We start from the raw sequence: 15,800 nt of genomic DNA on the forward strand, positions 1-15,800 counted from the left end.
CCACACAGAGAGAGCGGGATCATGGGCCCGGGCTCCTGATGGTACTGGATAAGGTGTGCAGGCAGCCACTCCAGGCCGACAAGAAGGAGCAAGCCCGGAGCATGCACTGCACAGGGGTCTGTGAGTCACAAAATGTGACGTAGCAGAGGGTATGTGGGGGAAGGCAGGGAAATGTACACTTGGATTGGGTCCCCAAAGCCTCCCTCTCCAGCAATGACTCAGTGTCTCTGGGTGAAGGAGCAACCTTCTCTGGGGGGCAGGGCAGGAAACCCCAAGCACCCAGGGGGAGGGGAGCCACCGTCCTGCTCCAGCCCTACACAGTGGCTGAGAGCCCCCGGCACGGGGGCAGGGAATGTTGGCACCACCCCCACCATGGGCCCTGCTGCAGCTTCCAGGTGATGCCACAGGCCCTGAAATCAGGACACCCTTGCTGTACATGAGGGTCATCTTGAGGTACTCTGCCAAGGCTGCCGACCTCTAAATCTGCCCCCGATTCTGCGGGTCAGGCATCTGGCTTCACTGCCAGGCCTTACCATGGGGAGAACAGGGGGCCGGGGTGGGGGACCTGGGAGCCAAGGAAGGAGCAAAGTTCTCCAGACACCAACACCGCAGTCCTCGCCCCCTCCCCACAGACCCCATCTAGGCCAGCTCCCCATGTGCAGCTAAAGCCACGCGCCCTCCTACCATACAAGGTGCAGGCAGCCCTCCCGCCTTCTCGAAAGAGGCAGCTGCTCTGGGTCACTCCACTCTCCTCCCTCAGTGACCTAACTTGTCGCCGGGTTCCGACCCTATCCCTTCTCCAGAGGTCACCGGGCCCCACCCAGCAGCCCAAAACCAGTAGACCGGCCCTGCCCCATCACTTTGGTTTCTCCAGCATCCAAAGAACGTGGAGGGTCACCCTCCAAGGTCCAACAATCAAGCCATCTGTTGCCGCTCCCTGGGACTGGGAGAGGTGAGGTCGAGTTTCTTGGCCAGTTTCCTGCGTGCAGCACCCACACCACAAAAGCCCCAGGTGTGAGCCGGAGCCCAGCGCGAGATGGCTGGAAGCGGGCGGGGAGGGGGCCGCTGCGGGGTGCAGGCGGGGTGAGGGGCGGCGGCCCGAGGCGCGGCCGGCGGGCGGAGGGGACGGAGGCGCCGGGAGAGCGTTCGCGGGGCGCGCTGCCAGGGTGCAGGAAGCCGGAGCGCGCGGGAGGGAGCGGGGAGCGGGGAGCGGGATGCCGATTTCGGCTGGGGGCGGGGAAGCCCCTGATTGGGGCGCGGGAGGCGTGATGTCACGTCCGGCGGGGGAAGCCCTGCCTCGCGCACCCTCCGCCCCCGTCCCCGCCCCCACAGGTGGTGCCACCGCCCTGGGCGCTGGGCGTGGGGGGCCGCCCTCAGGGACCCCGGCCGCGGCCCCGCGCTCCCCGGCTCCGCCGCCTCCCGCCGGGGATCGACAGAGTCGCGCGGCCGGGCGGGCCCTCTGGGTCCCCGAAAGCCAGAGGAGCGCCCAGTGCGCCCCGGCCGGCGCCCCCGCGCCGCGCCCCGCCCCGCCCGGTGCTCCCAGTCCCTCCCCCACCCCTGCGCTCCCGCCCTGCCCCGCCCCTCTCCTCTCCCGTGGCCGCCGAGGGGCCGGGCCGGCGGCGGGGGAGGCGCCGAGCCGGGACTGCGCTCGCCCGCTGCGCTCTGGGCTGCCCGAGCGAGCGTTCGGACCTCGCACCCCGCGCGCCCCGCGCCGCCGCCGCCGCCGGCTTTTGTTGTCTCCGCCTCCTCGGCCGCCGCCGCCTCTGGACCGCGAGCCGCGCGCGCCGGGACCTTGGCTCTGCCCTTCGCGGGCGGGAGCTGCGCAGGACCCGGCCAGGATCCGAGAGAGGCGCGGGCGGGTGGCCGGGGGCGCCGCCGGCCCCGCCATGGAGCTCCGGGCCCGAGGCTGGTGGCTGCTGTGCGCGGCCGCAGCGCTGGTCGCCTGCGCCCGCGGGGACCCGGCCAGTAAGAGCCGGAGCTGCAGCGAGGTCCGCCAGATCTACGGAGCCAAGGGCTTCAGCCTGAGCGACGTGCCCCAGGCGGAGATCTCGGGTGAGTGAGGGCGCGGCGCCGGAGACCCCGGCCTGGCCGGGCTTTGGTCTCCAGACCCTGGTCTTCCCGACGCGGCTACTCGTCCCCGGCGCGGGATCCTGCCGCCTGCGCCCAGCCGCCCGGGCCCCGAGTGGCCCCCTGCGCTGCGGCTCCTCTGCAACCCTCGCCTCCAAGCCCCGCGCCCTACTCCCTCGCCAGGGTCTCCTCCGGTCCGCTCGGTCATCCTCCACCCCTCCCCGACCCCCCAGCACGCCGGAGCTGATCTCGCTGGGCTGCGGGCTCGGGGCGCTCCTCCCGGGCCACGGCTGGAGCTGGGCGTCTTCTGCCCGCCGCTCGGCCCAGCGCGCCTGCAGGCCGGGAGTCCCAGTCCCGGGGCTGGCTGTCGGGGCGCTGCGGGGCTCGGCGTGGCCGGGCTGTCGGGGCGCCGCTGACGGTGGCCGCAGACCCCCTCATCTCTGTACAGACCTCTCTGGGAGGCGTCTTGGGTCCTGCCCGGGGATTCTCGTAGGGTCTCCAGCAAAGGCAGCCTAGGTGGATTTTATAAGCGGACCCCTCGGGGGATAGTGCGGAGGGGCGGGGAGGGAGCTGGGCGCTTCTCCGCGGGTGGAACGCCGCCGCCTCGCAGAGATTCCTGTCGGAGAACTTGTGCGCGCCGGCCCCCGCCTGGCACTTGGGCGGCCTCGCGCCGTGAGTCCAGCTGCAGGTGGTCGGCGCGTTGGATCCCGCCCAGGGGCCGTGTCATCTCTTTGTAAGAACAGCGGCCCTCTTGGCGCCCCCTAAGCCCTGCAGCCGCCTTCGGCTCTGCTTCTTCCCTCCCTGTGGTCCCGAAGGAGCTTTGGAGACAGAAGTGTACGGATGGGTGGAGCGGTGGGCTCCGTATTCTAAAGACCTGTTGGAACCCAAGCTTCACCTTCCCACGTGTGGGGACCACCCTCAGTCTGTACCCCGTGCCAGGGACTCAGCGGGCAAGAATAGAGCAGACCAAGTTTCTGCTCTGGGGGGCTCCTCTGAAACCAGGAGAGTAGGAGTGCGGGTGGAGGGCCACTCAGATGGGGACTCAGCGCAGGAATGCCCACGGTCCTGGGGATTCTGAGCAAGAAGGATCCGTGCGTCTGGGTGAGGGGGGGTCTGTGACCATGCCTCGCTGCGGGGGGCGGGGTGGGAAGCGGTGGGAGGAGGCAGCCGGGCTCTGGATCCCTGCCCCTCCAGGAGGAACAGAACCCACAGACAGCCCCTTGCCCTTGGTGGATCTCCCAGTGCCCCCAGCCTGAGGTTCTTTAAGGACCCCCTGACCGCTCCCCCCAGGAGGAACAGAACCCACAGTCTCTTGGCGGATCTCCCGATGCCCTCCCCACCAGCCTGAGGGTCTTGCAAGGACCGGTCCAAAGTCCCTGGGACAGACCTTCCTGTGCCTCTGCAGAGGCAGCCCTGTCATTTCCAGGCTGCCTCCCGCACCCCACTGGGCTCTGTCTATCCCAGGTAGGGGGCACACCTGGATGCCGGGCAGCACAAGGCCCTGGGCGCGGTTGGGTTCGTTCTCTGCCCCTCTACTCACGCCCAGAGAGGCATCCCTGACCTTCCTGGTGAATCCCTCCCCAGGCACCAGGGTAGCAGAGTGGCTGAATGGCTGCCCCTCCCAGCCCAGAGTCTCGAATGCTGCTCCATTGGAAGCCATTAGCCCCCAGCCCTTTTTAGTACCTTCATGTCCTCTGGGCATTTGCACCCTTAGGAGCCAACCTAACCCTGTTGGCACTCACAGGTCACTGTTCCCAGTTAGAGAGACAGAGTGGCAGAGTTTGGCCGTCTCCCAAGGGTGAGAAGAGAGGGCAGGACAAGATGGAGAAGTTTACCTGGGGCTGGGCCAGAGAGCGTGGGTCTTGCTGCCCTTGGGTTGGGGAATGCAGTGGGTTAGAGACCCAGGACAGGCAGATTGTGTTGGTTTCTCTGTGTCTGATGGGGCAGGGGATGCTGTCCACCCCACGTGGGGAGTATGAACGCCCTGCAGCTGTCTAACCACGATGCCAGCCATGGGCCGGTGCCTGCCGCCCGGCCTCCTCCAGGCCTGCAAGGCCGGGACTGCAACTGGGCAGGGTTACTGCCTCTCTAGCCGGTGCTCCTCCGACGGGAGCCTCTCTCCCTGGACCCCCTATGGCTGCAGAAGTGGGGAGTAAACTTCGGGGCCCAGGGTACAGAAGACAGTGTGGGAGCCACGTGGGCTGATGGGAACAGGGCGACCCCCTCGGGCCGCAGCAGTCCTGGGGTAGCCAAATCCAGTGTCCCCTCCTGCTTTGTTGGCTGGGCCTGGGCTCCGCGGGACGGGCGCCCTCTGGTGGCCCCTGGGCGGCATATCCTCCCAGGAGCCCAGGACCCTGTGTGGCCTAGTGGGCACCATCCTCAGTCCCGTCTGTCCTGCATCCAGACTTCTCCAGGGGGACCTCCGCAGAGGGGATGGGAGCCCCCTGGGGTTGGACACCTCGCTGGCCCAGAGCAGGTGGGGTAGAGATCTGATACGTCCTCGTGGGAAGGAGAGCAGGTGGCCCTGGGTGTGTGGCTGGCCTTCCCAGCCTCTGCCCCAGGGACCAGAAATGGCAGTGGGCGACAGGAGACTGTTCATGAAAGAGGGCAGCGTCAGGACATGTTGGGCTCCCTTTTGAGTCGCCTTTTGTCTTCTGGACAGCCGGGCCAGGCTGCAGTGACAGCAGTAGTCATCCCATCTTATGGGCAAGGAAGCAGGCCTGGGTGCCACCAGCTGGACCATGGCACTGTGGCGGAGCACCCAGCCACCCTCCCTTTATGCCAGGGCACGGCACAGAAGGCAAGGGCGGAGCCGAGTGGCACCCTGGGCACCCCTGCACTGCCAGGAGCCCTCATGCTGAATCACTGCCCACGTGCCAGCAGGCCTCCTGCTTTTTCCTGCAAGGTTGTATCTGAGCATAGGTGTTCCCAGAGCACCTTCCTGGTCCCTTGACGTCTGATGTGATGTGTTGTGTGTCTGTTTGCTCCTTTGCTGGGGTCCCAGTGCCCCACCTTGGCACCTGAGCTCCCTGGTTGCTGGGACCACCTCTGTCTGTTTCCCTGTTGTAGCCACAGAACCTGACTGACTCCCGGCCCAGGGTCGCTTCTCAGAGGACACCCCCAGGCCTTCCTGGCTTTACATCTGGCTGTGCTGGGTGGGGAGCGACACGTGGAGGGTAGAGGAGGGTCTCCTTAGAGCAGACACCCCTGTTCTCAGGGTCTCCCAGCCTGAGGCAGAGGAGGAGGGGCCCTAAGGTCCAGTTTTGGGGGCGGAAGTCAGAGCGGGGATGGGACTGTCTGTATCACAGGAACTGCCCGGCCGCCCCTGTGCCCTGAGGTGGCAACCCGCCTACCAGCCGGAGTGGGTACCAGCGTGCCCTGGAGCCTGTACCAAGCACCCACTCGTTGGGCCCCTGTGAAGGAATCTTCTCTGTGCCACTTTTGACCGCCTGGGTGGTTGGCACACAGACTCTGGGGGACCATCCTCAGAGGGCCTGGATCTCTCCTTCCCACATGCCTGAAAGAGTGTTCCTGGCCGGGCCCAGGAGAGCCCACCAGCATCTGCCTCTCAGTCCTGCTCAGCGGGCCTCTCGGAGGCTGCCTGGCATACAGCCCCTCACCAGACCAGATGGTTCCCTGTGCCCTGTCCTGTACAGGTGGCTCAGTGTGGTTCCCAGGTGGTCCTCAGCCTTTGCTGTGCCACCGCTCTTCCTTCCATGAGAGGAGCTGGGATTTCATCATCCCCAGCATAAGGACTGAGCCGATCTCAGTGGAGCCCTGATCCGACAGGGCCACCTGCGTGATGCAGTGACCTGGGTCCCTGCTGGACCGCCAAGCCTCCTAGGCCAGGCAGGCCACCGCGCTCCTCAGGCACAGATGCCCCCACCCCCATCCCATCCACAGCCTCCCTGGGCCTCTTCACAGGAGAAAAAGGGAATAATCATGACCTCCCACGAAGGTGGCCAGGAGGGAGAAGGTGCCGGGATGCTATGCACCTCGTGGGCAGCCTCGGGCCGTGTCCTCCCCTCTCCCCGGACACCACCTGCAAAAGCCCACACACACCCATCTCAGTTAATGGCATCCGGTACCCCAAGAGCACTCGTGAACCCGGCTTGTGAAGCGTTTCCCATTACTGTCTGGTTAACACATCAGACGGAAGGGGTCTTTGTAGACCCGTTTTGCAAATGAGTAAACCGAGGCCTGGTGAAGCCTTCCTCTTAGGGCCGGATCTGGCTACAGCATTGACCACTGTCCAGTAAAGCCAGGCCAGGCTGCCTGTCCCAGGCTCTGCACTTTCTGGAAGGCTCGTGCGTTCCCCAGCCAGGTCTCCTGGGCCTGGGCTCCATCTCTTAGGCACATTTGGAACATTTAACCAGGACTCCTCCCGGCCTCCCTGCCTGCAGTCTTGCCCAGCTCCTCCTGGCCTTGCTGCCCGGAGAGTCGACCTTCCACACAACTGGGCCTCACCCTCTGGCCTGGCTCCACTGCCTGTCAGGGGAGGGCTGCCGCTCCAGCCTGCTAGGAGGGCTGTTCCTGGCGGGTGCTGCAAAGCCCTGCATGTCCCCAACAGGGCAGACCAGCCACCCACACTGGGCCAAGTGCCCCAGGATTAGTGGACAGGCATCCTATTCAGGTGCCCACAGGTGCCAAGCCAGGGAGACAAGGCAGGCTGGTCTGTTGGGGCTTGTACCTTCACACCAGCGATCACTAGGGAAATTGCGAGCCCATGGCTGACACGCCTTCCCAGGTGCTGAGGACGCCTCCCTGCAGCAGGACGGGGGGCATACCTACCTGGTGGCCGAACCGCAGGACTGGGCATCCGATCCCAGAGGAGAGCTTAGTGGGTATCTGAACATGCCCATGTCTGTTCTATGGCATCCACGTGCGTGGCCCAGGTGTCAGCCGTGGGCTGGCACTAGACAGGAGATGAGCCACAGGAGGGGCTCACTCGAAGCCACACGGGTCAGGTCTGGCCTGGGGCCCCACATGTGCCATGCCTGGGCCGGTGAGAGGCTGGACACCTTTTCTTAAGCCAGACTGTTCTCCCAGGGCCTGACTCGGTTATTTCAGAACAAGACTGGATCCCTGGTGGAGGCTGGGTGTGGGCACTGCTATATGCGGGGCCTCTGTCCAACCCTGGCCCTGTCCAGTGTCGACGTGCCCAGAGCCCTGAGCCAACCTGGATCTTGCCGGTCGCCAGCACAGCCCTGTGGGGCCCGGGATCTTGCCCACCTTACGTGGGGGCTCCAGACAGAAGCCGCCTACCTGGAGCCTGGGCTCCTCACTGCCGTGCCTGTGGCGGCTTTTCTTTGTCTGGGAACAGGCCTGGGCAGGTGCCCTGAGCCGCTTGAAGTCTCCTGATGGGGTGGGGGGTGCAGTGCAGGGTGTTGAGGCGTGGGCCAGGGAAACGGGTGGTTCTCCCTCCACTTCCAGGCCCCACACCCAGGCGGGAGCACGCAGCAGTCAGATGAGGGCAATGCTGGGGAGCAGGGCCCAGAGCTGCAGCCTCCTTGGCTGCTCTTGGCCCTCTGTGGGTGGCAGGGAAGTGCAGGTGTGAGGGGCACACCCCACTGCCCCAGGCTCAGTAGCAGTCTGGAATCCGGGGTGGGTTTAGGAGCCCCTGAGAGGGCCAGGCCAGCCTCACACCATCCCCTCCTCTGCCTGTGGCCTCAGCTCCATCTCCCGCCAGCTCCTGCTGACCCACCTTCCTGGCACACCTATCCCCTCCCTCCACGGCGTCCTCCCCGTGCCCACCCACAGCTGCTCCTCCGACCTTTCGCCACAGCTTGACTTCCTGGGCATCCCCCAACATGTACACTGCCTGTTGCTGGGGCCACCGTCTGGGCAGGCCTGAGCTCCACACAGGGTGGCGAAGGCCCCGAGTCCCTCCCAGTGCCAGGCAGGGATGGGTGCTGGGGTTAGGAGCACAGGTGTTTCCAGAACACACCAGAACAGTGCCACGGGCTGAGCAGCTATAGCTGCAGACATGTGTCATCTGTGGTTCTAGAGGCTGGAAGCCTGAGATCAAGGTGTCCGTCCCCCAGGCTGGCCCCTTCTGAGGCGTGAGGAAGAGTCTGTTCAGCCGCTGCCAGCTTCCGGGTGTTCCTTGGCTGGTAAATCCCACCTTGTTCTTCACAGGCCACTCTCCTCGTGTGCGCTTCTGTCTCCGAATTCCCCCTCTTCACAAGAACACGGCTCTAATTGGGTCAGGGCCCACCGGTACCATCTCTTCTTAACCAGACTCCACACCCAAAGTCACATCCTGAGGAATCGGGGTTAGGCCTGGGCTGTGTGGGTTTTTGGGGGCACAGTTTAGCCTGTAGTGGGGAGCTAGCCCAGCCCAGCACACCTACATCTTCCCGTCAGGCAGCAAAGACCCCGAGGCTCTGGGTGTTTCGTGATTGTGGCCTCCTGAGCACGGGGCTGTGTCTCTGTAATGGGCTTAGAGCTCAGCACAGATGTGCCTGAGGCCCTGGTGACAGTGTGAGGGAGTCGCCACGCCCCCGACTGCTGCTTACCCCCGCCCACCCGAGGCGCTCTCAGAGCACAGCCTGGTCCCCACAAGCCCGGGAGGCCTCAGCTTCAGACCCTGTGCGGCTCCTAGCTCCTTGGCCAGCCCCTCCTGCCGTGGGCCTCCGCTTCTCCCTCAGGTCCGGGTGGCAGGGCCAGGCCACTCAGGTGATGTTCCAAGTCTAGTGGCACGGCAGTGGCTGAGGATGCCGCCGCCTGTGCCGTCACAGGACCTGGGTGGGGGGCAGTGGCCAGGCTGGCCTGAAAACCTTCTCCAGGTTGGGTTGGGGAGTCGTGGCTCAGTGGTGTGAGTGTGCCTTGGACAGGCCCCAGGGTCCCACTTGTCAGGGGCAGAGCCCTTCAGGTGGACTTTGGACGGGGAGGCAGTGGGACTGCAGGGTGAGGGCGCCAGCGAGGGTTTGGAGATGCAGAGGTGAGGGAGGTCCGGGTACCAGGAGGCTGCACCGCTGCTGTCTCCTGAGGTGGTGGCTGGCCGACGAGGCCCACTGCTCTCTTGTGCTAAGTGCCCCTTGGGTCCTGGAGGCTTGGCAGGGTGACAGGGCAGCCCCCAGGGGCTCCCCCCAACCTGCTCCTTCAGGAGGAGGAGACCTCCCAGGGCTCTGGTGGGGAGGAGGGCCAGCCACAGAGCCACTGTAGATCATCCCTGAGGCCAGGGGACTCGGCAGCACAAACCTTGAGCCCAGCATGGGGCAGTGGGAGGTGAGGCCCAGCGGCAGCTGTGAACGAGGCTGCCCGGTGGGCTCTCAGGGGTCTTTGATGGGACGCAGCTGGTGGACAGTGAGAGGAGGGGACTGGGGCTGGAGCAGGGCAGTGAGGAGGACCCTGGGGTCCCTCCTTCCCCAGGCCCTCCCTCCCCTGGTCCACTCCCACCTTTGAGGCGCCCCAGGAGTTCCCAGAGTTGGCAGCACCAGGGGCTGTCTACTGGGTGGGCTGAGCACCACTTCGTTTGCAGTTTGGAAAGCTGAGTCCCAGAGAAGGGTCCCCAGGGCTCAGAGCTGAGAGGCCTCGCCGCCCCGGGCCAGGCCCCACACTTGCTTGCCGAGTGACTCACTCCTGCTCTGGGCCTGGCTAGCAGGGGTGAGGCTGGGTCAGAGGATGGGGAGCTGGGCCAAGGCCACAGACCACCCCGCAGGTGCAGGCACCCAGAGGCCTGAGGGGCACTGGGAGCACATGAGAGGGGAGACTGTGAACATGGCTTGGCTTCTTTGCAGCCCCGTGTTGGGGCCGTGTGAGGACACACGCCACAGGAGGGCCCGGCTAGCCTCAGCCCAGCCCAGTCACCACGCCCGGCAGGTCTCCTGAGGTCAGAGCCGGCCCCGCAGTGGGCACCACATGCCCGCCTGCTGTCCTGGCTCCTGAGGGACAAGGGTGAGCTGGGCGGGCCAGGAAGCACAACGTTGCTAGGCTTCTGCTCCTGCCCCACAGAAGTTCGGGTTCTACTGAGAAACTTGGCTGGGGCTTCCGGGGACTCCTAAATCCAGCCACCCAGGACCCTGCGGCACTGTCCATCCTGAGCCCTGTCCTTGCCCGCTGGTCCTGAGCCCTGCCCTCGCCCGCTGGTCCTGAGCCCTGTCCTTGCCCGCTGGTCCATCCTGGGGTGATGGATCTGGCTGCAGTGACCCCGATGCTCTGAGGCCCAGAACAGCGCGTCTCCCTCCTGGGAACAGCCAAGCCTTGGACAGGCCCACACAGCAGCGACAGGACCCTGAGCCTCCCTGGCAGGGGTGTTTCCTGGGTGCACCATCAGCAGTGGGACCTGTAGGGAAGTCTGTGGCCTGTGCACACCTTCAGACGATTTCCCCAAACACCGAGGACAGCTGTCCAGTGCGTCACAGAGCTGTGGCCCATGGGTGATGGTCTCAGCCTGTCCCTGCATCTGGTGCAGCCTAAGTGCCAGGGCCCCCTGTGGACCCTGCAGGCCACCCCTGTGTCTGGCGCATCCTTGGTGACTGGGGCTCCCTGTGGCTGTTCTGATCCTGTCCCTGTGGTAACCCATTTGTGACATCCAAGTGTCTCCTCAAGAACCCGGGCCAGGAGACCCATCCTTGGCTCTGGAGACTGCAGGGAGCGCATCCCACCCACCTGTGACCATCTGCCAGGCCCTGGGGACAAAGCTGATGCCACCTGCCACCAGAGTTGGCTCAGGCGTTTCCATGCATCTCCAGTTGTCATGGAGCTTGGGACACGCTGGACCCAAGGAGGTATTTTAAAAGGACAAGTCTTTGTGTAATCCAACCCCATTGTCCTTGAGCCTGGGGGAGCTGCACACAGGACACTCCTTGGCATCTTCAGTCTCCCTTCTGTGGCCTCACACCCGGGATGTTAGGTGTTAGAACAGGTGCCTCCCTGTTCTGTGTGCGTAGCCTCAGCCTGCGGGCAATTTGGGGTGAGGGGTGGCTGCAGGTCAGACACATGCCTGGGAAGGTCCCCTGGGATATGGTGGCTTCCAACCAGGAGCAGTTGCCCTGGGCACTTGTGACATCCCAGTGATTTAGGAGTGGGGGTGCGCTGGTCTTTAGTGGGTGGGGCCAGGGAGCCCAGTAATCCTGTGAGATGGAGCTGCCTTTCCACAAACGCCAGTAGCACCCCCAAGAGAAATACTTGAACCGAAGCTGTAGGCGGGACCACGCCAGGGGAAGAGGGAGCTCAGAGGAGGTGGCGCCACTCAGCGCCAGGTGCTAGGATGGGAGGATGGGCAGACTGTGGTGGCAGCATGCAGGAGGGTGGTTCTAGATGCACCCACCCTCCTGTGGCTGCACGGATGAGGTTCTGGGATGTAATTCAGGGGGTTCATGAACTTGGCTGAGAAAGAGATTACATCTCCATCATTGCTAAGCTCTAACCAGAATTTAGCATTTCTCCTTACTCGGAACGATGGTGTTCCAAGACCTGGGGCTTTGTCACAGTAGATATCACCACTGTTCATGCCCCTTCACATCCGTAGCAGGCAGCTTGGAAACCGCGTCCCCTCGCCTGACTTTGAATCCCAGTTAGTATTAGACCCGTCGTGGCTCCTTTAAAACCACCTCCTGGGGAAGCACGTGCGTGGCCACCTCACAATTTGTCGTATCATATTCTGGTAACTGTGTGTGGTGAACTCTTCCTCCATAGTCCTCTGTGTAGTTGTACGCTTCAGAAACAAGCCTCATCCTGAGAAAGCGTCTGCAGGCTTCACCAGTGGGCGAGGGGGCCCACAGCACAGAGAAAGTAAGGCTGACCTGAGCAGCGAGTTGCCTCCGTAGCAGAGAAGGAAAGGCTTGGGGCCCAGTATGTCTGTGCCCAGGAGGGCCTGCCATGGCCAAGGGTCTGGAACGGGGGGACGTGGTGAGGGGTCCCCAGGCACCTTGGGCGGAGTAAGGAGCAGGGCCCTTTGCCTGCCGTGTGAGTGAGGGAGACACATCCCAGGTCTTCTGCATCATTGGTGGAGGCTCCTTGAGCTCCTACTGGGTGCTGGGTGCTGTTCTTGGTGCTGAAACGCAGCCGCAGACAGAGCACTTGCTCTCTGGATGCAGTTAACGCAGAGACAGGGCGTATGTGAGAGGGTCCACACAAGCTGTGCCTGTGCTCGGCCACCATGAGTGTGTAGCTTGTGTGAGTTACAAGTAAAGGGGTGTGACATGCAGGAGTCTAGGCATCTGCACGTGAGGTTTGCAACCACTCACCCATGTGAGTCATGTGAACCCTGAGGGCTGAACCCTGAAGACCCCTCCCTGGCTGGGGACTGGCCCAGGGCTCCCCAATGCAGTTTGGCCCTCTCTTACCATGGCCATCTCTTGCCCTGTCCTCGGCCTCCCATGCTGCCTCATAGGACCCTCAACTGGGGCTAGGCACCCGGGGCTCCTCCCCAACCCAAGGAGCCTGGAGCATCTGGGGCCTGGAGCACTGCTCATTGAGAGGACCAGAGAGGAGACTTGGGGAACAGACCAGAAGGACTGGGTTCTCCTGGCCCACATCATTTGGCCCGCAGAGGAGGGAGAGAGGGCCAGGGTGAGCAGCCCCTGGGCAGTGTGGAGAGACGTGCCTGAGGGGAGCAGTGGAGCCGCACAGATGGGCTCAGAATCCGGGGTGGACTGGGTGCCCCAAGCCCAAGCAGGGGTGTCCACCCACAGCCATGTTGGGAGCCCAGCCTGGCATGGCTGAACCCCTGCCATCTGGCACCCAGGGATGCCCAGAAGGGGTAGGCTTCACCCCGTTTCTGAGTAGCAGAGGCAGTGAGTGGGCCAGGCGGAGATGGGGCTGGGGGCTGGGTGGGCAGGGTCTGAGGGCATTAAGGCTGGACCCCAGAGCCAGGAGGGGCATGACCATAGGTCTGAGTCAAAAGTGAGGTGTCGTAGATGACCCCCATGTTCATTCCTCCCTCAAGCAGAGATCTCTTGAGCTATGCCCCGACACAGAGGTTGTTCTGGGCACTGGGACACAGCAAAGTCCCTGTACTCTCTCTGGGACCTCTGTGTGGCTGGGGCGACATCGGCTGTCATTTCAGGTCAGGAAGGCTCAACGCCGTGAGGGGGGTGTGTCAGGGCCACTCTGAGGCCGGTGCAGAGCCGGCAGGTGGAGGGGGAGGGCGCGTGGGTGTGCACACACTGCCTGCTCCCCTGTCCACATGGACCTCGGGGTTCCCAGGGAGGCGGCCTGCCGGGCCTCTGGGGAAGGTCACACCCTTGGCCAAGGGCTGCTTCTCTTGAAGATCGTGGCCGTTCCCGGTGGCCGTCGTCTTGGCAAAGGGGCGGGTCCTGAGGGAAAGCCAAAACCAACCTGCTGGGGGGTCACGGGGGGCTAAGGGCCGGCTCCACACTGCCCGTGCCCCTGGCCCTGCCCCTGCCCCACAGTCGCCGTGTGCCCGGCAGAAGGCTGGCCCGCCTTCTGTCCAGCGTATGTCATGTCAGGGAGGCCTACTGTTTCTCTAAGTGCCATCTTCCAGAAGGCGGGCTGTGGATGAGGGCACTCCGTGGGGAGGGAGGAAGGCCAGGCTGGGGAGCCAGGGCCAGATCCGCCTGGACAGGAGACCCCATCCTCGTCACTGGCGCAGGTGCTTCCTGGGTGTTGCCCTGGGCACTCACAGCACGCCGTGTCAGCACTCCCATTCGCTGGTGCTGGATATGAGAAGTTGGAAATGGCAAGAAGAGTTGCTGCCAGACCATTCTGGGTGGAATGCACAGTGTCCCCAGGGCGCAGTGACAGTGGGACGGCCGGAGGTGCTCTCAGGCCTGCCTTGAGGGTGGCAGCTGGTTTTCAGGAAGAGAGTTGAGGGTGGAGACTCCAGGAGGCACCGCAGGCCCTGTGGAGAGGCAGGAAGGGCAGGAGATGCTGACCCTGGGTCTGGACAGCTGCCTTCATAGGGGCCTCTCCCTTCCCCTACAAGATGGGGCTGGTTCCTTCCCCCAGGCTGTCTGCCTCCTGGATCTCATGTGCCCGCCCCAGGCAGCGTCCCCAACCTCTGCCCAGAACCATCTCATGGGATCCCGGCATCCCTCCTCCTGCCAGGCAGTCTAGGTGTAGACAGTCCCTGCCAGGCAGTCTGGGTATAGACAGGGCGGAGTCAAGACTCCAGGTGCCTGGGGGTGGAACTCTGAGCCTCCGGCTCTCCTCCGGCAGGTGGCTCCAGGAAATAGGTGGGAGTCATGGAGGTGGAGGGCCCACATTCCCACCTGCTGCAGGACCCGCAGGGCCCACAGGAGGTCAGGGCTCGCCTTTGGGGAGGCAGGCAGGCAGGCACATGACACGGCCACCTGCTCAGAGTCTCCCTGGTCTGGGAGCCCTGCGCATTCTTGGTGGTGGGCCGTTGACCAGCAGCATGGCCGGCAGGTATCCCTCCCCAGACATGGCCTTGCAGACGCTGGCCCAGCTGCCTGAGGCCCAGCTAGGTTTCGGCAGCGCGTGGCCAGCGACGGGACAGTCAGGCCAGCGAGGGTGGCCAGGCCTGATCCTAGTTTTGCAAGAGTGGCCTAATCTCCACGCCTGGGCTCGGGTTGCCCCGGTGCCGAGCCTGGGCTTCTCATTTGCTCCCCTTCAGTGAGGACAGGGGGGCGCTCAGGCCAGTGGAAGCAGATCGCCTTAGGCAGAGGTCTAGACCTGGGGGGCAGCCACCTAACCTCTGTGGGCCTCAGTCTTCCCATTTGGAAGCTGGGGGTGGTCCTGCCTGCCTGTTAATTGAGATAGTGCTGATTTCGGGAGAGACCCATTGCTCTCCAAGGAGGCTGGGGGCAGTTCAGAGTTGAAAACGGCCTTAAATCTCCTGCTGCCAGCCTGGACAGGGTCTGAGACCTGAGTGGGGGAGCCAGGGATACGTGGGTGCGCAGCCATGGATGCCCAAAGGTGATGTGGGCTGCTGCGGGTAGGAAGACCTGTGTGATTCAGGCAGGCGCCTGCCACCCCGCACCCGCGATGCTGCAAAGGGCTGCCGGATTTAGCAGATGCAAAGACAGGACCCCAGTACATGGGAGTTTCAGGCAGACCCTGAATCGTTTTGTAGCGCAGTGTGTCACAAATATTTTCATTTCAAATAAGGAAATAAATGTTTAGAGTAAATATGCCCTATGTATTTAGTGTAGTATGCCCCAGATATTTGGGGGAGGGGGGGGAAGAGTTGTTTGCTTTTTGTGGCAAAATATGCATGACAAAATTTGCCAATTTAACAATTTTTAAGAGTTCAGTTCAGTGGCATTCAGTCCGTTCACGCTGTTGTGCAGCCGTCACCCCCATCCAGCTCCACGACCCTTTTCATCTTGTAAAACTGAAACTCTGTCCCCATTAAACAGTAACTCCCTATTTCCCCTCTCCCCCACCCCTGGTGCCTGCCATCCTTTCTGCCTCTATGAATTGACTCCTCTAGGGACCTCACATAAGTGGAATCACCGGATCTGTCCTTTTGTGTCACTTCTTTCACTCAGCACCGTCATCAAGGCTCCTCCACACCAGAGCATGTGTCAGAATTTCTTCCTTTTCAGGGATTAATCCTATTCCATTGTATGCGCCTACAGACAGTTTGTGGAAACAATCTATTCAACTGTGGAGAGACATCGTTTCTACCTTCTGGCTCTGGTGAATAATGCTGTGAGCATGGGTGTATGGGGACCCGTTCCGTTTCCTGCTTCCAGTTCTTTGGGACCAAATACTTTTATACTGTACTAAAATAACAATTCATTGTTGATTTGCAATTCAGATGTAACTGGCCTCTGTGCCTTATCTGCACTCATCCCCCT

The 15,800-nt window shown here is 63.2% G+C and overlaps 1 protein-coding gene across 1 annotated transcript in view; it reads left to right on the plus strand.

Moving 5' to 3' along the window:
* The first annotated feature begins 1,635 nt into the window (after positions 1–1,635).
* The window catches only part of GPC1 (glypican 1), a 31,706-nt gene continuing 17,541 nt past the window's right edge, over positions 1,636–15,800 (plus strand). Inside the window, exon 1 of the mRNA XM_003908166.5 lies at positions 1,636–2,052. Within this exon, the coding sequence (XP_003908215.1) occupies positions 1,887–2,052 (166 nt within the window). The 5' untranslated portion in view covers positions 1,636–1,886. The remainder of the gene's footprint in view (positions 2,053–15,800) is intronic.

Source organism: Papio anubis, chromosome 10 (assembly GCF_008728515.1).
Source record: "Papio anubis isolate 15944 chromosome 10, Panubis1.0, whole genome shotgun sequence".
In the NCBI taxonomy this organism is placed as follows: domain Eukaryota; kingdom Metazoa; phylum Chordata; class Mammalia; order Primates; family Cercopithecidae; genus Papio; species Papio anubis.